A 27,618-nucleotide genomic window follows, 5' to 3' on the forward strand; every position below is an offset into this window, starting at 1 on the left:
CTTCGCTCTTCTGTCTTTTCTTTTTACTGGTTGGTTGAAGGACGGAAATGACGTTTGGGGCGGGGAGGGGCGTCCTGCTGGCTGACAGTTGGGAAGCGGGAGGCTGTTTCCTATAGGAGGCCCCGCTCGCGCGGGGCAGAGGGGAGCCCACCCGCCCCCGGAACCCGTCTAGCGATGGCGTCGCCGTTGCTCCCCGCGCCGCTGGAGGCATTTCCCTGCTCCAGAGGCCTGGCGGCCCCCGCCCGGATCTGACCGCCCCGGTCCGGGGCCCGAGGATGGAGGGGGGCGGTCCCGCGGTGCGCAGGAGGAGCCGGTCCGCCTCTGCCCGTAAGAGGAGCCGGGACCGAGCCCAGTCCCGCAGCGCCTGCTCCCCTCCAGCCCGGAAGAGACCGAGCTCTGGGGCCGGGGAGGAGCCGCAGCCCGCCCCCTCCAGCCCCGAGGTACGCGGGGAGCAGGCAGGACGCCTGGGTTCACTCCCCATCTCCCCCTAATGGGAGCGAATGAGGATAAGCGGTTGGGGACCGGTAAACCGGGCGGCCCTGCTCAGGGGAGGGGCCCTGCTGCTGCTTTCTCAAGCCAGTCGTTCCCGCCACGCAGTGTTGTGGGGAGCTGGGTCCCAGGCCACAGTGTGGGGCAGCTGCGGGGGGTCAGAGCATTGGTTCCTCTAGCTCAGCGTCCTGCCCGTGGCCAACGCTAGATATTTCAAAGGGAATGAGCAGGGCAACTCTCAAAAGGTCTCTTCTCATCCAGTCCTAGGGTGACCAGATGTCCCGATTTTAGGGTCTTTTTCTTATATAGGCTCCTATTACCCCCCACCCCCATCCCGATTTTTCACATTTGCTGTCTGGTCACCCTATCCAGTCCCATCCTTCAACAGTCAGAGGTTTAGGGACACCCAGAGCATCGGGTTGTGTCCCTGACCACCTTGACTAATAGCCAGTAATAGAGCTATCCTCCCTGATATTTCTGGCCTTTCAAGTTCCACAGGTTGATTGTGCGTTGTGTGAAGAAGTACTTTCTTATGTTTGTTTTAAATCATTATTAATTTCATTGGGTGATCCTGGTTCTTGTGTTAAGTGGAGGGATTAATAACACTTCACTATTCATTTCCTTCACACTATTAATGATTTTATAGACCTCTGTCATGTCCCCTCTTAACTGCTTATTTTCTAAGCTGACAAGTCCCAGCCTTTTTAATTTCTCCTCCTACGGAAGCTGTTCCATATGATTAATTGTTTTAGTTGCCCGTCTCTGCTCCTTTTCAAATTCTAATACATCTTTTTTGAGATGGGGCTACCAGAACTGCAAACAGAATTCAAGTTGTGGGCATATCATAGATTTATATACTGGTTATTATGGTATTTGTTGTTTTATTATCTATCTCATTTGTTTTCAGAGACCTGTCCACAATAAGGCCGATATCCCCTTTTTAAGTGGTAACAACTAATTTAGACCCATCATTTTGTACATGTGATTTTTTTTTTCAGTGCATGTTACTTTCCACCTGTCAGCATTAAATTTCATCTGCCATTTTGTCATCTAGTCACCCAATTTAGTGAGATCTCTTTGTAGACTCTTTGCAGTCAGCTTTGGACTTGACTATCTTGATTAATTTTGTATCATCTTCAAATTTTGCTACCTTCTTGTTCATCCCCTTATCCAGATCATTTATGAATATGTTGAACAGCCTTGTTCCCAGTACAGATTATTGGGGGACCCCACTATTTACCTTTATCCATTGTGAAAGCTGACCATTTATTCCTACCCTTTGTTTCCTGTCTTTTAACCACTCCACGAGAGGACTGTCCCTCTTATCCCATGTCTGCTTACTTTGCTTAAGAGCCTTTGGTGAGGGACTTTGTCAAAGACTTTCTGAAAGTCAAAGTACACCATATCCTCTGGATCACCCTTGTCCACATGTTTGTTTGACACCCTCAAAGAATTCTAATAGATTGGTGAGGCATGATTTCCCTTTACAAAAGCTGTGTTGACTCTTCCCCAACATAATGTGTTTATCTCTGTGTCTGATAATTCTGTTCTTTACTCTGGTTTCAACCAGTTTTCCTGATACTGAAGTGAGACTTACTGGCCTGTAATTGCTAGGATTGCTTCTGCAGTCTTTTTAAAAATTGGCACTACATTAGCTACCATCCAGTCATCTGGTACAGAGGCTGATTTACATGCCATGGTTAGTAGATTGGCAATTTCATGTTTGCATTCCTTCAGAACTTTTGGGTGAATACCATCTAGTCCTGGTGACTTAATTTATCAATTTGTTCCAAAACCTCTTGTATTGACATCTCAATCTGGGACAGATTTTTAGGTGACAGATCTAAAGAAAATGGCTCAGGTGTGGAAATCTCCCTCACATCCTCTGCAGTGAAGACTCATGCAAAGAATTCATGTAGCTTCTCCACAATGTGGAGACAATGCCTTATCTTCCTTGACTGCTCCTTTAGCACCTTGTTCATCCAGTGGACCCACTGACTGTTTGGCAGGCTTCCTGCTTCTGATGTACTGAAAAAAAAATCGCTGTAAGTTTGTATCTTTAGCTACTTGTTCTTCAAATTCTTTCTTGGTCTGCCTTATTATACTTTTATATTTGACTTACCAGAGCTTTTGACTTCCAGTTTTTAAAGGATGCCTTTTGCCTCTAACCACTTCTTCCACTCTGTTGTTTAGCTATGGTGGCATTTTTTTTTTTGGTACTCTTACTGTTTCATTTTGTTTTTTATTTAGGGGCATACATTTAATTTGAGCCTTATTATGGTGCAGCACTTTTCCAACCCCCTTACCTTTGTAGTCCAGGTTTATATGCACTTACCCCTGTCCCCAAACATATGACAACTCCCTGGTAGAAAGCATTAGTGATCCTGTGTTAATTCAAGTTAATTGGCTAATTTAATTGAGGTAACATGCATTTTTGTATGTGCTAATCTAGACTCTTTGCCAGGGTATGCAGATTTATGCTTCACCCTGGTCTGACCCTTACTCACTTCCCCTCCCAGCTTTGTTACTTACCCTTCACTCCATACCTCATTGCATCTATCTGTAAAGCATCTGTCTTTGTAAAGCACTTAAAGATCTTTTCATTTTAAGTTCTTTTGGAAAAAATGCCACCAAATGTGACTGAGGGCTTGTCTAAACACAAGAGTTGGCCCACTTCAACTATATTAGTATAGATAAAGCACCCCTTGAGTGAACAGTTGCACTGGTGAACAAGTGGCTGATATCAGTATAGTTTATTTCTGAATGGGAAGGGGGAGGGGGAATAAGGTATGCCAATATAAGGCATCTTTATGCAGCTTGTCGACGCTGTGTTGTACCAGTATAACTAGCACTGAAATAGTTGTACCAATATGAAATCTGAGTGTAGACCAAGTCTCAGTGATTTAGGACCACAAGTCACTTTAGTGCTTTTGAAAATCCCACCCATTATCTTTCACAAATAGAATGAAATGCACACTTAAATTACTCATGAAATTGAAATCTGGTTTAATTTTGGTTTTGAGTCAGGTGTTTCAGATATAAACCTGTCAGCATGTGAGTCAGCCTCCCATTTGCTGTTGAATATTCATAAATATACTTTTTCTTTTTTTTTTCCAGTATAATAATGACAGTGAAGAAGACATGTTTGGTGACTATGACAGCTTTTCTGGAAATGATTCTTTGTTAGCTCAAGTTGATAATATGGAGCAGGAATGTATTCAATCTATTGACTTGACTTCATGTACTAAAAACATGGAAGACAAAGCTACTGTAGAGCCTGCATTTGGGTATCTTCAATTACAAAATGCCAAAAGCAAGGAACTAATTTTTTCTGCTGCAGGAAACATTACTGGTTTCAGAACTGAAGAAGAGAATCATTTGAGGATCACAAGTGAACAAGAGAACAGGACTCTAGAACCTGGAGACTGTTTTTTAGATGACTTGCCATCTTCACAGCTTCTATGTTTTGAGGAAATGAATAAGACCTCAGTTGATTCTAGAAAATCATCAGGTACAAAAGAGAGTGCTAATGACATGAATTCTTGCCTTGATAAAATGTTGAATCAGTCGTCTTGTCACCATAATGCAGAGCACACCAAAATAAATAATGAATTGTCCCTAAGCACCTCGTCCAACTTGAGTAAAAGAAAGAGTCTCAAAGATCACCTCAAAAATACTATGACTGGAAATGCCAAGGCTCAGACTCCACAGGTTTCTAGAACTAAACAGCTCAAAGAAGCTGTTCTGTCTGAAGAAATTTGTGTTGCCAAGAAAACCATTGAAACTTCTTCTGTTGATATTGGCCCTTTTTATGGGTTACCCAGTAAAGTTAAAGATCTCTTAGTACAGTTCCGAGGGATTGAAAAACTTTATGGTAATATCCATTAAATTTTTGTTTAAAAAATCAGTTGTTTGCTTTTGTGTTACAGTGAGTATAATATTTCCAGCAGATTGATGCAACCTTTTCATCATGTATTTGTGGACAGTAAGTTTGTTGAGGTGGAATTAGTTAAAATTAAGTACCTATAAATTCTAAGGAAAAACCTTTCAAAGAATGCTGTAGCTCAAAAAGTGGAAAGCAAGGAAACTTAAGGTTACTCTTAACTTTTTTTTTAAACATTAAAATATGGAAACTGTAACTCTGTCCCCCATCCACACTAGGCATTCTTTGTGTAACCTAACTCTCTTTTGAGAACTTAAAAGCATGATAAGGTCGTCTTAAAACTGTAGCTGAGGCAGGGTGCAGGGAAGAGATGGTTGCTATTTACCACTTTTGCTAAGAAATTCTGAAAGTTTATTTTTTTCATTGTATTTGCCTATGTTTTGTAAATAGGCTGGAGTTACATTGTTGTAGCTACTTAAAGTAGTATGTTCCTGTGTTTACGTTTTATGGTAAGATTGAGTTACTGGATCAACAGAAAGAATAGTGGCTAAGAAGTTCTTATCCAAAGGCACCTCAACTTCTGTGGCCCCTAAAGGATAGAAACATTCTTAATTTCTCAGTTTATGGTAGAATGTCTTCTCTTGGAAAGCTGAGATAGGCTTTGCCAACTACTTTGGGGTTGTATTTGTGTCTAGATAATGTCACATTGAGTATTTCCATTGAGACGTTGTGCTGTTGGTTTTATGACTCCTATTTTTGAAGATACAGGAACTCCTCACTTAACGTTGTAGTTATGTTCCTAAAAAATGCGACTTAAAGCGAAATGATGTTAAGCGAATCCTATTTCCCCATAAGAATTAATGTAAATGAGGGGGTTAGGTTCCAGGGAAATTTTTTTCACCAGACAAAAGACTATATAATATATAAATACACACACACACAGAGTATAAGTTTTAAACAAACAATTTAATATTAGTACACAGTGATGATGATTGTGAAGCTTGGTTGAGGTGGAGGAGTCAGAGGGTGGGATATTTCCCAGGGAATGCCTTACTGCTAAATGAACTAGCAATTGACTGAGCCCTCAAGGGTTAACTCTCACACTCTACAAGGCAGCAAGAAAGGAGGGAGGGCAGACAGAGACACACCCTGTGTGTGAGAGAAAAAATGTGTATTTCCCCTTTAAGTAGCTGACCCCAGGCTTAAGTACACTGCCCTGTTAATTAAATCAGCTTGCTGAGACCGCAGCTACTGCCTAGAAGCCCCCTCCATTGTGTGTCCCCCCTGCTCTATGGAAGATGGGGTAAGCGGGGTGCAGAGGGGAGGGGGAGACACCCTGACATTAGCCCTCCTCTTACCCCTTCCCCCCGTACAGCAAGCAGGAGTCTCTGGGAGCAGCTCCAAGACAGAGGGCAGGAGCAGCACATGGCAGTGCGGGGAGGGACAGCTGCTGCACAGGGAATTTAGGGGAGTGGGGAGTTGATGGGGAGCTGGTCCACCCTGGTTCCAACCACCCACCAGCTAGCTGCAACCGGCTGCTCTTCCTGCAAGCAGTGGATAAAACAGGTGGCTGCCAAACCATGTTAGAAGGGAGCATTTCACAACTTTAAATGAGCATGTTCCCTAATTGATCAGCAATTTAACATTGAAACAAGTTAACTGGGAGGACTTTAAGTGAGGAATTCCTGTATACATAATTCAGGTGCAAGGTTGCCTGTTGGGTTTTAATAGTGTGCAGGTGATAATATGTGGGTGGAATTAAGGTTGTTGGGATGACCTAATCTGGTAATTTTTTGGTAATGTCAAAATGAAATGGTTCTTTTAGATATCACCAAAACATTACTTTTCACTGAACCAAAAAAATTGTATTTGGCAAACTGGACACTAATTCTCAAATAGTTTCAGGTCAACCAAAACAGTATATTTTGGCAAATAAAACTATTCACCGAAAATATTTTCTCCAGCTGTATCTGGTGGTCAATCCGTGAAGCTGTTTTTAATTTCTCCCTTCTGAAAGCTGTTTAAGTATCTGGGCAATCTGAATGGCAAGCTGTTGCTGTAGATGCTTTAATACCTATATGCAGGATGGAGCTATCTGTATGTAGTATATTAAAATATTTTGTTCTGTGGGCACTTACAAGAAGGAGGGTTGGAAGGCTGGATCATCAGAAATGTTCAGTACTTTATCAGTGAAAGCCATCTGAGACAATACCCATACCCTTTAGTTTTACAGAAAACTTGCATTTTGATCCTGAATCAGCATGCATGTGAGAGGAGAGGCGGCAAAATAATTTTTCTTTTAATTTTACAGAGTGGCAGCACACTTGCTTAACGTTAGAATCTCTGCAACAAAGAAAGAACTTAATATATTCATTGCCAACCAGTGGTGGAAAAACACTTGTAGCTGAAATTTTAATTCTTCAAGAATTACTCTGCAGGCAGAAAGATGTTTTAATGGTTCTGCCATATGTGGCTATTGTCCAAGAAAAGGTGTGAAAACCGTGTTTTGGTTTTTTGTTTTATTCTTAAATGAATATTACTTTTTATACATTTTTTTTTACCAGTGTTGGAAAATTAACTGTAAATATTTTAGGTCCTCTGTTAATCCATAGGAGATTTCTAGTGAATATATTCTTGTGTATCTTGAATAAATATCAGCCTGGAAATTAAAAGTATGTTTCTATTTTCTAGTTCAATTAAGAGGCTCTCAAACAACTCTTCGTGATGAAATGTACATTGTCTATAATTAAGGATATCCACGTTAATTGTGTTGTGAAAAATTGGATTTGCACTGAGCTTTTGGAATATTATTGCCTTGCTCTCAGTCCCTTCTAATTCAAGTCTACTCTAAAATCCACGTTGACATTTAAATAATCTTGCAAAAAAAAAATAGCTGTCTAGTGTAACTAAAGTGATTTATGGAGGACAAATGAAGTGTTTTTCACAGGTTTGAAAAATCTCAACACCTGAAAGACTTACATGCTAAAATATTTTTGTCGTTAATAAGCTTTGATTTCACTTTTCACAGTAGTCATTTGTTCAAGTAATAATTCTTCTTGTCAGCTGTATTGTTGCATAATGTATACGTGAAATAATGTCTTAATTTCAGGATTAAGGCCAGAAAATACATCAGCATGTAGTTAATTGCAGGATCAGAGTCATTAAGTGTGATAATTAATTTACTCTTCATCTAATTTGTTTTTGGTATTTTATTATATTGTAGGTTTGGGCCCTGTCAAGTTTTGGAATAGAGCTAGGCTTCTTGGTTGAAGAATATGCGGGAAGTAAAGGAAGATTCCCTCCAATCAAAAGGAGAATGAAGAAATCACTGTATATTGCTACTATAGAGAAAGGACACAGCCTAGTGAACTCCTTGATTGAAACAGGAAGAATTGGTGACCTGGGTCTAGTCGTAGTAGATGAGGTTTGTTATAAAACTTGCAACAGGTTACTAGTACATATGTTGTTATTTTATTTACAAAACTTTTACAAGAAAAATACACCATTTAAACCTGTATATATACTGTATAAATGGACATATTGTACAGATACTATATTAGAAAGCCATTGCTTAGAAAGTTGGAGAGTATCCAAGATTTGTCTTGAGTATTATTGCTCATTTGGGATAGGGTGGGGTTTGTTTGTTTGTTTGTTTATCTTAATAGAGCAGTGGGCTCAACATTTGTCTGAGAAGTCTTAAAGATAGTTGGCCAATGTTAACTACCTAAAACGCAGCCATTTGCAGAATAGGATACAAGGGGCATTCGTCCCAAACTAGTGTAAAACAAACTTTAAATTAAGCTTTAACTGGTTACATTGAATGTGTTCTACTGATCCCTTAATTATACACAAAACCATGTTCAGTCTAGTCTAAACCGTTTTTGATCACATGATTTTCTGAGAGTCCATTTGTGGCATGAACTAATCTAAAATGATAAAGGAACAGCACCATTCAGATTTGAGAGGATATGTCTGCTACACTACAACAGTGCAGCTAAGGTGCTGCAGGTTCCTATGTCGACAGAAGGGGTTCTTCTGTAGATGTAGTTAATCCACCTCTCCAAGAGGCGGTAGCTAGGTTGACGGAACTATTCTTCCGTCGATCTAGCTGCGACTGCTGCGTCTATCCTGGGGGGTTAGGATGACCTAATTACAGCGCTCAGGGCATGACCTTTTTCACAACCCTGAGTGATATAGCTAAGATAAAAATTAGACTAAGTATCAGAGAGGTAGCCGTGTTAGTCTGAATCTGTAAAAAGCAACAGAGGATCGTGTGGCACCTTTAAGACTAACAGAAGTATTGGGAGCATAAGCTTTTGTGAGTAAGAACCTCACTTCTTGCATCTGAAGAAGTGAGGTTCTTACCCACGAAAGCTTATGCTCCGAATACTTCTGTTAGTCTTAAAGGTGCCACAGGACCCTCTGTTGCTTTTTTCTAATTTTTAAGTGTAACTACAAACAAGATGACTCAAGTTGAAGGTGTTCCTTTAATAAAATGTTCTGTGAAGAAAACATTGAGAATTAAGTGCTGCTTTGCCAGTGATTGCTGTACTGTCACTAACTGTTAGGAAAAGGCCATCACTGTCTACTAAAGCAGGGGTTCCTAATCTTTTTCTTTCTGAGGCCCCCCACATATGGCCCAGCTGTGCCACAGCAGTTGTTTTTCTGCATATAAAAGCCAGGGCCGTCGTTAGTGGGAAGCAAGGAGGGCAATTGCCTGGGGCCCCATGCCTCAGAGGGCATCATGGAGGTAAGTTGCTCAGACTTCGTCTTCAGCCCTGGGTGGTGGTGCTCAAGGGCCCTGGATAGAGTCCCGCATGGCAGGGCTTCGGCTTTTTGTCCTGGGCCCTAGTGAGTCTAACGCCAGCCATGCTTGTCGGGCCCCCTGAAACTTGCTTGTGGCTCTCCAGGCGGCCCTAGACCTCTCGTTGCACACTTGGATCAAGATAAGAGACATTCAAAATAAATTCTAATTGGGTAATAATGAAGATCACTGCACTGAGTATTTTCTGCCAGGAAGTGCCATCCCTGTGACCATTGTTGTTTAATTTATTGGAAAGCAAACCTTGTTGTTAAACACATACGTATGGTTTTAGATCTACTTTTTTCACCATTCTTCTTAAAAAAATATATATTTTATAGTGAGATGACATTATTGGAGGGGGCGTTAGAGTCAAATACACCAAACTTAATCAGAGAGAAATCTGACAAAAGGTTTACCATATTAAAAATATTTAGGATTTGATTGGCATGCTGGTTTGTATTTAGCAATATTGCTAAGTCAGTAACTAATTTAACATGCCTCACTTATCTTTATTTTTCCCCGAAGTTGCACATGCTTGGTGAGGGGAGTCGTGGAGCTACACTGGAAATGATTCTTGCAAAAATTCTCTACACCAGCAGTAAGTAACTCCTACATCATGACTAGTTACCTTTAAAAATATCATGTTAAGTAACAACTTGTATAACTTGAGAGAGATTAATCCAATTTTCAATTTATTTTTTATTGTTTCACGGTTTCTAAAATTTCACAAATTCCACTGGGTAATAGTGTATTTCACCATGGATCACTGTGGTTATTTTTTACCCATTTGTAGTGCTTTGCTGGAGTTCATGAGGTGGCCATGTAGTAGTCCTCTTCCTTCATCTCTGAGAAATTCCAGTTTGGTGTGAACTCTTCCCTCGAGTGATTTCTGACCCTTCCTGTTAAATGTGTATATAAAGGCCTTAAGGGGTGAAACATTATCCATTGCATAGGATGCGTCTTCATGGCACAGTTGGCTTGAGTTATAACTAGTGTTACCCTTAACTTGACTTCCAGCCACACACACAAATCTGTAGCTTGAGTTAGGTGGTACTATAAGCTCAAGCTAGCTAGCCTTTCAGAGCATGTCTATAGTGTACCTGGGAATGTGCTTCCCAACATGGGTAGAGACACACGCCCTAGGTCTGCTGGATCTAGTATGCTAAATATAGTAGTGTGGCCACAGTGGCACGGGTGGCAGCTCAGGCTAGCCACCCAAGTACACACCCGGGCAGTCAGGTGGACTTGAACTCAGGTGGCTTGCACAAGCCACTGCCTATGCTGCTGCAGCCACACTGCTATTTTTAGCGTGCTAGCTGGAGCAGAACTAGTACATGTGTCTATTAGTGCTGGGAAGCACTGTCCCAGCTACAGTGTAGACATACTCTTAGGGCAGAGAGGGGTTGAAGCCTGAGTGCTGTTGAAGTTTGAGCTAGTACTTCAATTGGGATGCATCAGCTTGAGTTGCAACAACTCATCAGCAGCTAATCCAGTCACTTTGCAGCTCATTCTGTAACTCAAGTGTTGTTTTGAACTGTAGTTGCTCAAGTGCAGTTAACTGGTGTGCTAACTCAAGCTGACCATGCTGTGAAGACACTCCTATAGTCACCAGTGTGGGAACAACACTAAATTCTTTATTCCTTTTTCATCTAAGATGGTTTTCTGATGTGTTTGTGATTTCTCAGCTCCTGAGAAATGTTTTGACTTAAATGGAAGTGAAGTGTCTGCAACTGATCTGGGTAGGATGGATGCTGCTGTGTCCGGGGATTAATCTAGAACAGTGTTTCATAACTGGTAGGTCACAACTCCCAAGAGATTCACAAAAGGCAATCAGGGGAATTTGTAAAGTGTTGATTTATGTTGAAATAAAACTGCCAAATAAAATCTCTTCCCCCACTTCTTGCACGCCGTTACCCTTCAGTGTCAGCCTCTTGAAACAAACATACAAATAAATTACATAGTCTTTAAGGTCAGAAGGTACCATCATGATCATCTAGTCTGACCTCCTGCGCATTGCAGGCCACCCACTATGTAATAGACCCCTAACCCTGGCTGAGTTACTGAAATCCTCAAATCATGGTTTAAAGACTTCCAAGTTACAGAGAATCGATCATTTACACTAGTGTAAACCTGTAAGTGACCCAGATCCCAGGCTGCAAAGGAAGGCGAAAACCTCCAAGGTGTTTGCCAATCTGATCTGGGGGAAAAGTCCTTGCCAACCCCAAATATTACAATTAGTTAGACTCTCAGCATGTGGGCAAGACCCAGCAGCCAGATGCCTGGGAAAGAATTCTCGGTAGTAACTCGGAGCCCTCCCCATCTAGTGTCCCATCACTGGCCATTGGAGATGTAGCAGTTGCAGATCAGCTACATGTCATAGAAGGCAGTCTCATCATACCAACCCCTCCATAAACTTATTCAGCTCAGTCTTGAAGCCAATGGGCTTATTGTTGCATGCTTTACTCTTTTTATATAAATGGAAGGGGGTCACTGATCTAGAAGAATGGAGGTGGGGAGCACTGTCCTTTCACTGTGTGGTTTGTGGCCATGGGTTGTGTAAGATCTTCTTTTTCTGAATACACAGAAAAAGGCATTGTGAGATATTTCTGTTATCTGTCTGTGACTAGCCCAGAGACTTTCTTTTTTGGATGCAGACCTTGCTACAGTATTACCATGTGTTTTGTCACCTAATGCAATTGTACCCCGGTGGACCTCTGCAATCTTCAGATGATGCAGAATACAGTGACCTGCCTTGTCAGTGGGAAGGGTGGATGAGAACTCTCAGCATGTGCTCTTCAAGTGTGGCACTAACGGCTACTTAGGTGTTCTGAGTAAAATTAAAAAAATCTAAATATGCATTGTCTGGGACCCAGTTATTTAGAAGACACCACCTTCACTGCTATCTAATGAGGCCTTCTATATCATGACCATCAAGAGCTTCAGCCCCAGGCAAGGGGCCTGTAATCTGAGCTCTGCTGCCTAGGGCTGAAGCCTTCGGGCTTCGACTTCAGCCCTGGGCTCTGGGGCTCAGGCTTCGGCTTTGGCCCCAGGCTCTAGCAAGTCTAAGCCAGCCCTGGTGACCCCATTAAAATGGGGTCATGACCCACTTTGGGTCCCGACCCACAGTTTGAGAACCGCTGGTCTAACCCAATGACCACTGTGAGAGCTTTAATTCCTCCACAGATAGTAAAGCTTCTTGTTCCCTTAAGTTTTCTTTATTAACGGAGTTAGGTTGGGTTTACAACAGTTGGCTCTGGTATGGCGACTACTGTGTTAAAATATGTTCATTGTTAACTAGAACTTTGCTTGTGCTATGATAACTTTCACTGAAATAGGTACAAAAGTCTGGCCCCCTTTTCTTGGTCCTTTTTTTTTTTTTTTAAATGACATGATAAAACAGCTGCCTAGATACTGAATTCAGTTATTTTTATATGTGCTATATAAGGCTATAAATACATCTTGTGACACTTTTAACATTTTGTGGCTTCTAATTGTAATAAATATTTTTAGTTTCAAACTTGAAAATGTACTCAACATTTAATTTTCTATTTTATAGAAACTACTCAAATCATTGGAATGAGTGCAACTTTAAACAATGTTGGGGACCTGCAGCAGTTCCTGCAAGCGGAGTATTACACTAATAATTTTAGACCAGTACGTGTTCAAGACTAGGGAAAACTATTGCTTAACATTTTTAGAGTTAAAAGTCACTGCTAGTTTGATACTTTAAGCTTTCAACATACAGTTTTTGTACCACTTACACTGATTTAGAAACCAACACAGTTAAAGCAGTGTAACCCCCAAGTGCAAACATAGTTATACTGATATAAAGGTGCTTGTATCTGTTCAGCTTATTTCCATAAACGTCTGCACTTGGGGGTTGTACTGCTTTAACTGTGTTGGTTTCTAAATCAATTCAGTTAAGGTGGTACTAAATCTATAAGTAGTCCAGCCCTTCTTTGTGATTGAGAAGGCACTTGTATTCTGAGCTCCTTCAATCAGATGCTTCACTTACCTTTTTTTAAAAAAAAACAACCTTTGGGCTGAAATTTCTCATTTGTTTTCTCTACCTGGGCAGGGAAAAGAGGGTATACAGTTTGATGTTTAAAAAAGTGTTCCTTTGCTTTGAGAATTAAAAACGTATGTCTTTCATTGTTTGGATTGCCTAGATTTCCAGGGACAAATCACGTTTATTTTCTAAAAGATAGATGGCAGCAGTGGAAGTGGCACACAATACAAACTATATTTAACTTGTACTGTTGCAATTCAGAAAGATACTTAGCTTTACTGATTCCCTTCAAGGTAACTAACATTAGATGAAATAGCATGCAAAACTGAAAGTAAATTACCCTGAAGCTCACAGCATCAGCCAAGCTGTACTTTACCACTTGGTAGAAGAGGTGTGTATTTTCTTGAGGTAATGAATTCTTGGAGATAAGGGACAGGCAAGTAAATGCCTTATGCCAGCTCTGGGATGTGGAGATAAGAATGGTTCTTTATTTTTTTGAGTTTGGAAATGTATTTCCAAGAGATCTCGTAGTTTAAAAGTTGTAGTACTGCAGACAGTAATTTGACTAACATTAATATATCTTTTTTTTTTTTTTTAAACCAACCTAGGTAGAATTAAAGGAGTATGTTAAAATACAAGATAGTATCTATGAAGTTGACAACAAAGCAGAGAATGGCCTTACTTTTTCACGTCTTCTTAATTTCAAGGTAATGCAGATATATGTATGAAACTTTTCATTTCTTTAGGTATACAGTATTCAAAAATTAAGGTATTCTTAGGACACATTGGTTCATAAATATAAAGTATGATAAAGGGAAAGAATATCAATGGACAAGTGGTCTCTAGATGGCCAAATACTAACATGAGGGGTGTTTTTTATATTTTAATTTTATTCCCAGCTGTACAGGAGAGAAGAAGGGAGAGAACTTCTTTTCCCTTCTTACTGGGGGGAGCGAGGTGCTTGAAAATTTCAGACACCTAGCCAGAAGCTGATACAAAAAAGGTAGAGCCTATGAGCAAGGTCCAGGAAAACCACCTTGGTAGATATCCCAGCATCCTCTCTTCTCAACAGCTGGGAATGGTCACCATAATGTAAAAATCAGAACTCCTTGTTGTCTATACCTACTGTTTGCTGTGCCCCCACCCCCAAAAAGCCTTCTGATCTCTAGACCAGTACTCCTCTCCTTTGATAGAGTGACTACCAGTAGTATTGAACATGTAGCACCAGTGTTACCAATGAGCTCCGATGGTAGTAAAGAGGCAAAACATTCCATTCACACCTTTCTGTTCCCTCCAGTCAAATTCTGAGCATCCCTTAATGTTCTGCATTTTTAAAGCGAAAGGAGATTCAGAATTGATTTGCAGGGTCAGGACCTTAAGTTTAATTCATGTAGTAACTACAAGTAGAGTGTGTGGTGACTTTTTTTTCACTTTTGTTTCAGTATTCTAGTAATTTGCAGAAGATGGACCCTGACCACCTTATTGCCTTGGTGACAGAAGTCATTCCAAATTACTCCTGCCTAGTGTTTTGTCCCACTAAAAAGAACTGTGAAAATGTAGCTGAAATGATATGCAAGTACCTGAACAAGTATGTTTCTCTTATTACTATTTTAGAGTATACCTGAAATGCCAAATCGGCCTTGACTGTTTACCTCTTTTAGCACAAAAATTAATCACCTGCCTTTTCCCATGGTGATGGTGGTAATGATGATGAAAAAATATACTTGCCTGACCGAAAACAAACAAAAAAATAACTTGCCCTGGGCGAAAGGAATTATAGGGTAGCTTGAAGGGAACGCTCCTGTGTCAGAGTCCATTTTTGGTTTAAAACAAAAACAGGCACTAAAATACAATTTTTCAAGAATCAGTTTAAAAAATGTAAACACTGGGGAGCAAAAATAGCAAAGTTCCTTTAGAGACCATCTATGGAATTCACATCTTGTTCATGCTGTTCTGTGTAAATTACAGCACTTACTGTGTCCCATTCATGCTCTCAGTGGCTCTCTTCTTGGTCATGCCTAACAGTAGCCTGTTAAGCAGCTCTTTGTGTTTGGTTACATATGCTGTGAATGTGAGATGCAAACAAAAAGTTGGGTTTTATTTTAAAGTTGAATATCTTAACTTTTTATTTCATTATTTAATGAAACAACCAACATCTCAACCAATATGTTCAGATTCATGCAATAATAATTCAAAAAAATCTATAGAAATGATTTTTCTAGGAAGTTACAAGGCACTTACACTCATTTTCAGTTTGTATATCTGATTACTCTAACAAAATAGATACTGAAAATTGAAATCTCTAACTACTTGATATTCCCATCATTGTGATTGCTGCCTATGAGGAAAAGAATCTGTGCTATTACTAGACTTGTAAGCAGTTTGTATCATTCTCGTCACTCATTTCAGTACATTTGAAATAGAACATTTACCATAATCTTGATCCTTTCTGTTTTCTTGATTGAGAGTATAGGTTGATTTTTTTTTTTTTTTTTGCTGCTGACTAAAGTTGATTCTCATTTTGGTAAAAATAATAGAAACACTAGAAAATGTTTTCTGGACTTCAAAGGTTGAGGTGATCATATTTTTGCTGTAGGAATGGAGAATAGGCAGGAGCAAATTAGAAGTATCCTTTTCTTTTAACGTAGTTACTGAATTGTTAAAATGTAAATGTTAAGGGTGTTTGTTTGTTTATTTGCCCCCAACCGCTCAAGGGAATATAGAAATCACAGGGAAAACGAGAAACAAGATCTTATTAAGGACTTGAAGAATATTGGTAAGGGAAGTCTCTGTCCTGTTCTAAAGCGAACCATTCCATTTGGTATTGCCTACCATCACAGCGGCCTTACCAGTGATGAAAGGAAACGTATAGAGGAGGCTTATTCTGCAGGTGTCCTGTGCCTTCTTACTTGCACATCTACTCTAGCTGCTGGAGTCAACCTGCCAGCTCGAAGGTTAGTCATACAAAAAGTATTTGTGAGGATTCTTTTAAACCCTATATTGTCAAAACTCCTGCATTGTCTAAAATTGGAGATGTCAACATTATATTAATGAGGCTCCACTCTGAGTAGCGATTAAACATGGCACAATCTACTCAATAGTTCTCCTTGTGTGTTGTTAGTCATATCTGCTGACTTCAAAGATGAGTTTTTCTGCTTTTTGCTCCTGGGAACCTTGCTGAGCCAGTATCCTTCTGAACAATGAAACTGCGTTCTGTTTTGACTCAAGTAATTAAGAGAATTGTAACTAACTTCCAATTGCAGGACCAAATCAGATGATTGCACAGGCATAACTGAGGGCAGAATTTGGTTTGCAGAATCTGTTACTTACGATGGTGCATGAGACAGTAAGAACACATCTTGGCTTTCAGGTAGAATCTATAGAGCTGGCAGTTAAGAAAACCATCATTTTACTTATAAACTGAGAAAAAAATGTATTAAATCACTGAGATAGTAAATAAGGAAACAGATAGTGCTATTTAAGTGGAATTATACTGAAAATAGTCCTTCTATTGAAAAGTATAGACAACCCAAAAATGTACTAGCATAGAGCACATCTACTCAATCTGTATGTTTGAGGTCATGCTGGTGATTACAGCAGTGTGTCCAAATGACCTGTTGCTGTGGAAATGCTGATGCATTTATTGAAAACAAATATTGAATTAATGCATTCTTGAACTTCAGATGCTATGATTTATTATTCGTCATGGTCTTGTCTTACCATTCGAAAATGGAAGAACAGGAGGACTTGTGGCACCTTAGAGACTAACAAATTTATTAGAGCATAAGCTTTCGTGGACTACAGCCCACTTCTTCGGATGCATATAGAATGGAACATATATTGAGGAGATATATATACACACACAGACAGAGAGCATAAACAGGTGGGAGTTGTCTTACCACCTCTGAGAGGCCAATTAATTAAGAGAAAACAAACTTTTGAAGTGATAATCAAGCTAGCTCAGTACAGACAGTTAGATATATCCTGGACGCCCCATCATCTCAGGCATTGGCACCCTAACATCAGGCTTGTCTGGTTATGTAGACTCTCTCCTCAGACCCTACGCTACCAGCACTCCCAGCTATCTTCGAGACACCACTGACTTCCTGAGGAAACTACAATCCATCGGTGATCTTCCAGAAAACACCATCCTGGCCACTATGGACGTAGAAGCCCTCTACACCAATATTCCACACAAAGATGGACTACAAGCTATCAGGAACAGTATCCCTGATAATGTCACAGCTAACCTGGTGGCTGAACTTTGTGATTTTGTCCTCACCCACAACTATTTCACATTTGGGGACAATATATACCTTCAAGTCAGCGGCACTGCTATGGGTACCCGCATGGCCCCACAATATGCCAACATTTTTATGGCTGACTTAGAACAACGCTTCCTTAGCTCTCGTCCCCTAACGCCCCTACTCTACTTGCGCTACATTGATGACATCTTCATCATCTGGACCCATGGAAAAGAAGCCCTTGAGGAATTTCACCATGATTTCAATAATTTCCATCCCACCATCAACCTCAGCCTAGATCAATCCACACAAGCGGTCCATTTCCTGGACACTACTGTGCTAATAAGCGATGGTCACATAAATACCACCCTATATCGGAAACCTACTGACCGCTACACTTACCTACATGCCTCCAGCTTCCATCCAGGACACACCACACGATCCATTGTCTACAGCCAAGCCCTAAGATATAACCGCATTTGCTCCAATCCCTTGGATAGAGACAAGCACCTACAAGATCTCTATCAAGCATTCTTAAAACTACAATACCCACCTGCTGAAGTGAAAAAACAGATTGACAGAGCCAGACGAGTACCCAGAAGTCACCTCCTACAAGACAGGCCCAACAAAGAAAATAACAGAACACCACTAGCTGTCACCTTCAGCCCCCAACTAAAACCTCTCCAGCGCATCATCAGAGATCTACAACCTATCCTGAAAGATGATCCTTTACTCTCACAGATCTTGGGAGACAGACCTGTCCTCGCTTACAGACAACCCCCGAACCTAAAGCAAATACTCACCAGCAACCACACATCACTGAACAAAACCACTAACCCAGGAACCTATCCTTGTAACAAACCCCGATGCCAACTCTGTCCACATATCTATTCCAGTGACATCATCATAGGACCTAATCACATCAGCCATACCATCAGGGGCTCGTTCACCTGCACATCTACCAATGTGATATATGCCATCATGTGCCAGCAATGCCCCTCTGCCATGTACATTGGCCAAACCGGACAGTCTCTACGCAAAAGAATTAATGGACACAAATCTGACATCAGGAATCAAAATACTCAAAAACCAGTGGGAGAACACTTTAACCTGTCTGGTCATTCAGTGACAGACCTGCGGGTGGCTATATTACAACAGAAAAACTTCAAAAACAGACTCCAACGAGAAACTGCTGAGCTAGAATTGATATGCAAACTAGACACAATCAACTCCGGTTTGAATAAAGACTGGGAATGGCTGAGCCACTACAAACATTGAATCTATCTCCCCTTGTAAGTATTCTCACACTTGTTATCTAACTGTCTGTACTGAGCTAGCTTGATTATCACTTCAAAAGTTTGTTTTCTCTTAATTAATTGGCCTCTCAGAGGTGGTAAGACAACTCCCACCTGTTTATGCTCTCTGTCTGTGTGTGTATATATATCTCCTCAATATATGTTCCATTCTATATGCATCCGAAGAAGTGGGCTGTAGTCCACGAAAGCTTATGCTCTAATAAATTTGTTAGTCTCTAAGGTGCCACAAGTCCTCCTGTTCTTCTTTTTGCGGATACAGACTAACACGGCTGCTACTCTGAAACTTTTCATTCGAAAATGGTACACTTAAACACTCTGGCGGATATTGACATATTGTTTCTCAATGTGATCAGTTACCTTATGTATTCTGATTGGCTTGGAGAATGGCTTCTTGCCTGCTTCAGAAAAAAGGGCTTATCCAAAAGTAGCTTTTAAAATAAATTACAGTTTAATGAATAAATTGGTTATTGATAGCCTGCAGTCTTAACTCATCAATGTACAATAGTAAATTACCTATAACTGAAAGAGATTAGAGGATAAAAATGTAATTCCAATTTGTTCTCTTTGTGCATTTGTCAGCATTTAGTAGGAAATCTCTTTTCCCTACATGTGTGGGTTTTTCACACAGCAATCAGGGAAAAGAAAAACAATTTTTAAAAAAGGTAAATGTGATATAAAACCACAAAAATTGGCAGGGGGCTCACAGCATCTGATACCTGAAACTAATTTTAACTTACTTTTATAAGTTATTACATTCAAGTTGACTCAGCTTTTAAATTGCATGATTTAAACCGTAATGTTTGTGTTTTAGTAAATCTTAGGGGCACAATTTTTTGTAGGCTTGCTACTAAATAATCTGGCAGTATAAAACAGATTGGGTCCTTTTAATATTTTATATTAGAATTCTGTGATCTAGAGACAGAGTTTGTGTTTAATCTTGTTTGTTAAATTGAGATTTTTTTTTAATTCAATATAACTAGAATGTGACAAAATGCAATTTTGGCTTTATTTCTTTGTAGAATTCTTTAGAAATAGCCTTTCTAAATAGAGTTATTACTCAGGGAGATTTGAGGGTTTGGAAATAAACTCATTTTTGTTCTTTGTTTGACAGTTCATGGAATATGCATGTCTGTGTTTTTAAATAATTCTATTGCTCTACATTCTCAATTTAAATAAAACTTAAACTCTGTAGAGTGTAGACAGAAGTCCAAATTGTTTGTTGAGGTGAATCTCATATTGCATCAAATTAATATTTTAAAAATATATACGGTTGTAGGAGATGCTACAGTATAAAGATGCAGGTAAGGCAACTCATGGGTTGTCTGTAAAAGTCCTTGATGACATTGTGGTGCTGTTTATAATTTGTATTACTGTAGCACAGGGGTCAGCAACCTTTCAGAAGTGGTGTGCCGAGTCTTCGTTTATTCACTCTAATTTAAGGTTTTGCGTGCCAGTAATACATTTTAATGTTTTTAGAAGGTCTCTTTCTGTAAGTCTATAATATATAACTAAACTATTGTTGTATGTAAAGTAAATAAGGGTTTTAAAATATTTAAGAAGCTTCATTTAAAATTAAATTAAAATGCAGAGGCCCCCGGACCAGTGGCCAGGACCCTGGCAGTGTGAGTGCCACTGAAAATCAGCTCGCGTGCTGCCTTTGCCACGCGTGCCATAGGTTGTCTACCCTTGCTGTAGCACCTGGTCGTGCACCAGAACCCCATTGTGTTAGATGCTGTACAAATACATAACAAAAAGACTTCCCCTGCCCTAAGGCACTTATAGTCCAAGTATAGGATGAGACAACAGATGGATACAGACAGACAAGTGGGGGGATACAAGGAAACAATGAGACAGTATTAGTCACTGTGCAAGGCTGTGGTCTCAGCATACCAGCAGCCCTACCTATCGTCATTTTTTTTTTTGTTGACCTCTTGGAGAAACTGTGTTTTGAATGAGTGAGTTTTGCGGATGTTTATGGGGAGCTCCTCCAAAGTGTGAAGGGCAGCCTGGGAGAAAGCATAAAGGTGTTTGTTTGAAAATGTAATGACTGAGCAATGCAGGCTGGCATAGTTGCTTATTTGTGTTTTTTTTAATACTAATAAGGTGCTTACATACAGTTCCTAAGCTGATACAAAATTCAGTTTGGCACTTGTTCATATTTTATCAAAGATTCTTTCCATGTGCTCAGTATTGCTCTTGATTTTCAAATAGAAAATTTGGGGTATATTTTGTATTTGACAGGCATGCATAGTTCTTATTAACAATGAGTCTTGCATCATGAGGCAAATAGAAACTTTTCTTTTAGGGAGAGCTTTGTGTTTAATATAACTTTACTGATGTTTTACAGAACATAGCTTTTTCAAAGTCTCTTCTTTTTTTTCTTAGGGTTATTTTAAGAGCTCCCTATGTTGCTACAGAGTTCCTGAAGAAGAACCAGTATAAGCAGATGATTGGCAGAGCTGGTCGAGCTGGCATTGACAGTGCTGGTGAAAGTATTCTTATAGTGCAAGAAAAAGACAAACATCTGGTAACTTACTCAAAAAATGTGTTAGCTTGAGTCATCAGAAGAAGTTGATGGGGGGAGGAGGGGATTTGAATTGTTTGCCCCCAACTCTTCATTTGAAAGCAGCAGTAACTGTAACTATTTGACTCTCCTTGTAATAATTATTTTTGTGGGACCCTTTTCTGCAGTCATGAGGGCAGCCAGAGCCATTTTCCAATCTCTCTTTGGAGACCAGCTTTTTCTCTGCAGCATATGTAGTCTCTCACACAAGAACTTATCCTAAAACTTGGACATCTCCAGCAATTTTCTTATTTACTAGCTTGATTTTTAAAAAAAAAAACCTTCAAGATATTTTTTGAAAGTGGAATATTTTTCACCTGTGGAGACTTTATGAATGCATAGTGTAAATAACAATTGTTTTGTTTTTAGGTTCGGGATTTAGTAAACAGTCCTTTGGAGAACTGTTACAGCAACCTCTTCCTTGAATTCACTAAGGGAATCCAAAGCCTGCTCCTGTCTTTGGTTGGATTAAAGGTTACAATTTAACTCTTTTGTGAGCAACTAAAGAGATGCATTTTGATATTAAGAGTATGGATGCAGAATAACTGTACGTTTCACTAAGCTGGAGATCAGTTATATTAGTATTCACTAAAGCCTTGAGTTTAACCATGACTAGCTTGCACAATGCTGAGCATAACTTGCCCTTGTCTACACTAATGATGATGATGAGGTTGTCATTGTGTTAGCTAACTCAGTTGTTAAATCATGTTGAAACATGATTATAAAATTTACTAATGTAGACAAGTCCCAAGTGGTTTCTGCTCTGTTTCCTCATTGACTTTAAACATGTTTTATATTACTCGCTCCTTAAAGAGCCCTCTCCCCTTTCCCCCACCCACCCCAAAAAAAGTAATACACTAAAAGCTGGAATGTTAGAGCAGAATGCCATGTAGTGTTAATCAGAATGTAGTCAGAATGTCTGTAGTATAACTTAGAGGTATCGCACAGTTCTGTAGCAACATAAAATTAACAGTGTTGCCCTATGTCTTCAGTAAGCATAATGTTTTCAGCTAGACGAAGATTGTAGGTTGGCACTTATCTATCATGCTACGCATAACGATATTCAGATTGTTTAAAACATAATGTTGCAATCACATACTAAAATGTTGTAGATTGCAAGAAACCCTGAAGAGATCTACCACTTTATGTGTGGCACACTGTTTGGTGTTCAGCAACAGTTTCTGTCTAAAGAAAAGAGCCTCTCAGCTATAACTAGAGAAGCACTGGGATGTCTGATAGAAAAAGGACTACTAAAAGGAAAAATGACCTCTGAAAAGGAACAAAAATCCCAAAGTAATCTAGAGATAACACAGTTGGGTCAAGCTACCTACAAAGGTGAGAAAGTTTTCTTCATTTTCATCGTACTTTTTTCAGAATAACATTTAAAATCTGGACTTGTTTTTTTTTTCTTCACACTCACTTTCATCCAACCTCTTATCTCCTTTCTGAAACGATAATTTAAAATCAAAATAACAAAACACCTGGAAGATCATGATATAATCGGGTGTAACCAGCACCGTTGTAAAGGAAAATCATGTCTCACTAATGTCTCAGAATTCTTTGAACTTAGACTTCAAAAAGACCCTGCACAAAAGGCTGCTAAAGAAGCTATGTAGTCATGGGATGAGAGGCAAAGTATTATCATGGATCAAAAAGTGAGTAGGAGGACAGGAAAGCAAAGAGTAGGATTAAATGGTCAATTTTCATCTTGGCAAAAGGTTAACAGCAAGGTGTCTAGGGTTCTGTAGTAGTTCCCATGTTTGTTTAATGTATTAATTAAGCATACGGAAAGAGGGGTGAGTAGTGAAGTAGCAAGTTTTACAAATGACACGCAGTGATTTAGGTTAGTCAGGACCAGAAAGCTTTTGAGAAACTTCAAAGAACCCTAAATAAGCTAGATGAATGGGAAATAGTATGACAAACATAGGTTGTATAAATGCAAAGTAGTGTCCATTGGCAGGGGAAGCGTAAATTACTTGTGCACCTTTTCAGATTTCTACATTAACTATCAACTCAGGAAAGGGACTTGGCATCATTGTAGACAGCTCCGTGAAGATTAAGATTTCTGCTTGGTGTGTAGCTACTGATCAAAAAAGCGAACGATGTTAGGATTAATGAGAAATGTGGTGGAGAATATTATAATGCCTTTATATAAATCTGTGTGGCATCATGAGGAATACTGTGTGCAATGCACGTTTCCCCATCTCAAGAAGTATACTGCTAAACAAGAGAGAGTGAAAAGATTGGGATTGTTTACCTTAGAAAAGAAATGAAAAAGAGTGGACATAATGTACGTAAATGCAATTTTTGAGAAGTTAGATCAGGGACTTCTCTCAGAACTCAAGAGCACAGGGGCATTAAGTGAAATTAAAAATGGGAAGCTGAAAACTGATAAATATTTTTTCATACAACATGCAATTAGACTGTAGAACTTGTTGCTACAGGAAATTGTTGAGGCCAAGAACTTAGCAAGATTCAAAAAGGGATTGGACCTTTATATGGATATTGAGAATTTCCAGACTTGCTATAATCAATAACAAAAATTGTGGAAGTTATATTAAATCTCAAGCTTTGGGACTTAAGACAATCTCTAACTGTTGATGTCAGGATGTCATCTAATGGGGGAGACCGATTAGCTCACATTTGTCTACCTTCTTGCACCTTTTTCTGAAGCATCTGGTACTGAACTAGAAGGACCACTGATCTGATCCAGTATAGCAGTTCCTGTCTTGACTACTGAGTTCTAATATTCAAATATATCCCCATTAAAAATAGAGACCAAGCATCTTACATTCTTTCCCTTCATTTTAACTGCTTTTCCTTTTATACAAACGAGTTCTAAGTATATTTGGCCTCTGTTGTAGTAACACTCCCCAGGGTGTCATCCACATGAAGTATTGCTATTTTGGGGGTAGTAAAATGCATTTCTTATTGACTTACCAAATTAGATTTGGGAGTCCTTGGCACTGTGCTGGTTACTGAAATACAGGCTTTATTAAAGGTCCCTAAAGAAAGAACAGAGGGAGAATTACATATGATACAGTATATTATACTTAACTGTCACTGTTATATAAACTGGTATCTTTATACTAATTCATTTTAGGCTCTATAGACTTGGCCTATTGTGATGCTCTCTACAGAGACTTGAAGAAAGGTCTTGAGGGGCTGGTTCTTGAGAGCTGCCTTCACCTTCTCTATCTGACAACTCCATATGACATGACTTATCACTGTAGACCAGACTGGATGATCTATTTTAGACAGGTAAGACATGGCTTCAACCATATACCAAGTGCTGTCCTGCACAGCAAAATATAGGTTGAATTATATAGCTGTTTCCTCTGTTATCTGTTCACTTGTGTTTGTAACCTTTATTCCTGGGGGAATTCTGCGCCAAAAAAATTAACTCTGTGCACAATATTTTAAAATTTTGCAAATTGTATTTGTCAAAATAACACTATATAATCACACCGGTTTCAATTATTTTGGTAATATATTTCAAAATACCTGTCAGCAAGCACGTCTGTAACAATACAGACACACACAAAATTCCCCCAGGAGCAGAGTTAAAGAAACCCCTACAACAACCCAGTTCCTGCTTCTCTGCCCCCCCCCCCCCCCCCGTTCCCCCCAGAGCCCAGCAAGGGGCCAGAAACACACCCTTCCCCCCCCCAGAGCCCAGACACTCACCTTCCCCATCCCCCCAGAGCTCAGCTGCAGCACCCCCAGCCCAGGCACCCACAACCCGTCACCTCTAGAGCCCAGCCGTGGGGCCACCCTGGCCCAGACTCTCTCTCACTTTCTACCCCCCAAAGACCAGCGGCACCCCCGCACCTCCCGTCCCAGCCCAGACACTCACACCCTCTACTCCCTCTCTCTCCCCTCCCCCCAGCCCAGACACTTTCACCTTCTCCCACCCAGGGGCCAGCTGCAGGTCCCCTCTGGCCCAGACACTTTCACACACTAGCCTCCAGAGCCCAGCTGCACCTCCTCCCCCGGCCCAGAAACTCACACCTTCTACACCCCCCCCTTCCTCCCCGAGGCCAACTGCGGTCCCTCCTCCCCCACGCCATCCCAGACACTCACACCCTCTACCCCCCAGAGACCAACTACTCTCAGACCCTACCCTCCTAGAGCACAGGGATCCAGAGGGAGAAACAACCTGACGCTGGGTCCCAGGCTTGCACAGAGTTTCCTGTGTGCTGCTGCCTCCTTCCTTCAGGGCATGCTGGGAACTACAACTGCTGGGAACCCTCCAGTTCCCTCCCCCTCCCCCTGGCCTTGTCTTCTATTCGTGAGCTGCTGGGCTCTGCTGGGTCCTGCAGCCCCTAGAAGCAGCCAACATTTCTGCAGCCCATTTCTGTAGGGAAAAAAGGAAAGATTTAAAAATCTTATTAAAGTTAAGAAGGAAGGTACTGTACATCTGGGGTCAGGCTTGAGTTATGAGGGATTACAGGTATCGGTTACAAGGATCACGAGGTACATACATATCACATAACCAGCATAGACCCAGATTGGGGTGCGGGAGTTTTTAGAGCATCAGTGGATAAGTGGGCTCAGGTACGCCCCCCATGGAATGTATTAAGAGTCCAAGTCAGTATTGGTGTAGCGAATGAGTTCATGGGTGGGGTGCATCCCTTGGTTCGTCAGGGAAGGAAGTGGGTTATTTCCCTACATGCCCAACTTTAATTCTTGCAAAATTCTGCATTGTGCAGTGGTGCAGAATTCCTCCAGGAGTAAACCTTTTGAACTACTAGCCACCTAGGAGCTACAATTAATAAGTTAAAGAAAAGGGACAAGCTAATATACCCATGAACATTTATTGTAGAGAAACTAAGGGGAAACAATCATATTGATTCAAAATGTAACTGTAACCAGCACGGTAGCATTAAGAATCAAATGTAATGATATGCTAAATCAATTTATTATTTCACTCATTAGAACCATGTGATCCAATGAGCTCTTCACCAGGAGAATTGAGATATATAGCAGAGCTGCTTCTTAACACAGCACGAAACAGTAGTTTTGTTTTAAGTAGTTTTAAGATGTAGTTTTGCATCTTATGATTTTTAGTTGTACTTGGGTCTGGCTAGATGTCTGCACTGCAGCTGGGAGTGTGCTTCCGAGCATGGCTAGACCGATGAGTTACATCCACTCACGCTGGCACACTAAAAATAGCAGTGTGGCCAATGTAACACAGGCAGTGGCTCAGGCTAGCCAGCCGAGTATGTAGGCGGGGGGAGGGGGGAAGAGGGGGCCCGGACGTAATTGTACACCGGCAACTAGCCTGAGATCCTTCCTGTGCTACCCCAGCTACGCTGCTATTTTTAGTACTACTCTAGCTCAAGCAGAGCTAGTATGTTGTGTGTCTGTTGGCCTGTACTGGGATGTATACTCCCAGCTGCAGTGTAGACATACCTGACAGTGATCATAAAGTGTAATATGTCAGTGATAACATTAAAATCCCTAAAGCTTATGGTTTGCTTTATATAAATACCATTGTGATGTGAAAGTCAAGATACAACTGGATAGTCTGCAGTCAGAGGCAGTTCAAAGTGTGGCCAAGGAAACTGCTGAGTTCTGGGTAAAACCAAATAAATTGGTTGATGCTGAAGTGGTTAATAGAAGACTAAGAGATCACTTTTGTACTCTGATTACATTATAAAAAATACATTTTATTTCTAGAGCATCCTTCATAAAAAGTACTAAACATACTGTGGGGAAAAGTAAAATAAAGCATTCCGAAAACCTCTGCCTGGCTATTCTTATGCTGGCAGAAAGGGAAAATAGTCGCTGACTTCCAGTAACACAATATTTCCCATAGCTTGCTTCTGGGAATGATTACAGAGCCAGCCATCTGATAAGCACTTAATTTAAATTGGCTTTTTTGCTGTACTTCTTAGCATTGCTTATATTTTTATCAAAACTATATGCAAAGATACTAAAATTGAAGGAAAAATTATTTTGTCTGCTCAAAAAAGTTTTAGAATTTGATAGTGGTCAGCTTGAACATGAGTTCTCTCAAATTTTCACTGCCTTCTTGCATATCAGTGATAAATAAACAAAAGTACAAATATTGCAGCTCAAAAACTATCTTGTGTTAGATGCTTGTGCCCACTTAAATAGCTCTATTACAGATGAGGGGGAAGTGATTCCATGTGTGTTTGTGTTTGTACACGTGCAGGTGTGTTGCAGGAGGGGAGATAGGGTTCATCTGTATTAATGTATATATTTATGAAATTCTTAAAGGGATAAAATGTTATATATTTGAAGTTGTCTTTTAACCGTTCTATCTTTATTGGTGTTACAAGAT

The 27,618-nt window shown here is 40.2% G+C and overlaps 1 protein-coding gene across 12 annotated transcripts in view; it reads left to right on the forward strand.

Moving 5' to 3' along the window:
• The first annotated feature begins 28 nt into the window (after window positions 1–28).
• HELQ (helicase, POLQ like) overlaps window positions 29–27,618 on the forward strand; it is a 35,007-nt gene continuing 7,417 nt past the window's right edge. The window contains exons 1-13 of one of the 12 annotated variants that reach the window (XM_008165649.4): window positions 29–440; window positions 3,607–4,363; window positions 6,684–6,862; window positions 7,596–7,796; window positions 9,702–9,774; window positions 12,733–12,830; window positions 13,794–13,892; window positions 14,628–14,773; window positions 15,900–16,139; window positions 21,131–21,272; window positions 21,678–21,782; window positions 22,421–22,643; window positions 24,412–24,569. In XM_008165649.4, coding sequence (XP_008163871.2) covers window positions 276–440; window positions 3,607–4,363; window positions 6,684–6,862; window positions 7,596–7,796; window positions 9,702–9,774; window positions 12,733–12,830; window positions 13,794–13,892; window positions 14,628–14,773; window positions 15,900–16,139; window positions 21,131–21,272; window positions 21,678–21,782; window positions 22,421–22,643; window positions 24,412–24,569 — 2,586 coding nt within the window. In that variant the 5' untranslated portion in view covers window positions 29–275. Of the gene's footprint in view, window positions 441–2,315; window positions 2,535–3,606; window positions 4,364–6,683; window positions 6,863–7,595; window positions 7,797–9,701; window positions 9,775–10,861; window positions 10,971–12,732; window positions 12,831–13,793; window positions 13,893–14,627; window positions 14,774–15,863; window positions 16,140–21,130; window positions 21,273–21,677; window positions 21,783–22,420; window positions 22,644–24,411; window positions 24,570–27,618 lie in introns of those variants that run through there. The other 11 variants (XM_065597597.1, XM_065597600.1, XM_042856448.2 and 8 more) reach the window with 11 other exon arrangements.

This window comes from Chrysemys picta, chromosome 5, assembly GCF_011386835.1.
Source record: "Chrysemys picta bellii isolate R12L10 chromosome 5, ASM1138683v2, whole genome shotgun sequence".
NCBI lineage: Eukaryota > Metazoa > Chordata > Testudines > Emydidae > Chrysemys > Chrysemys picta.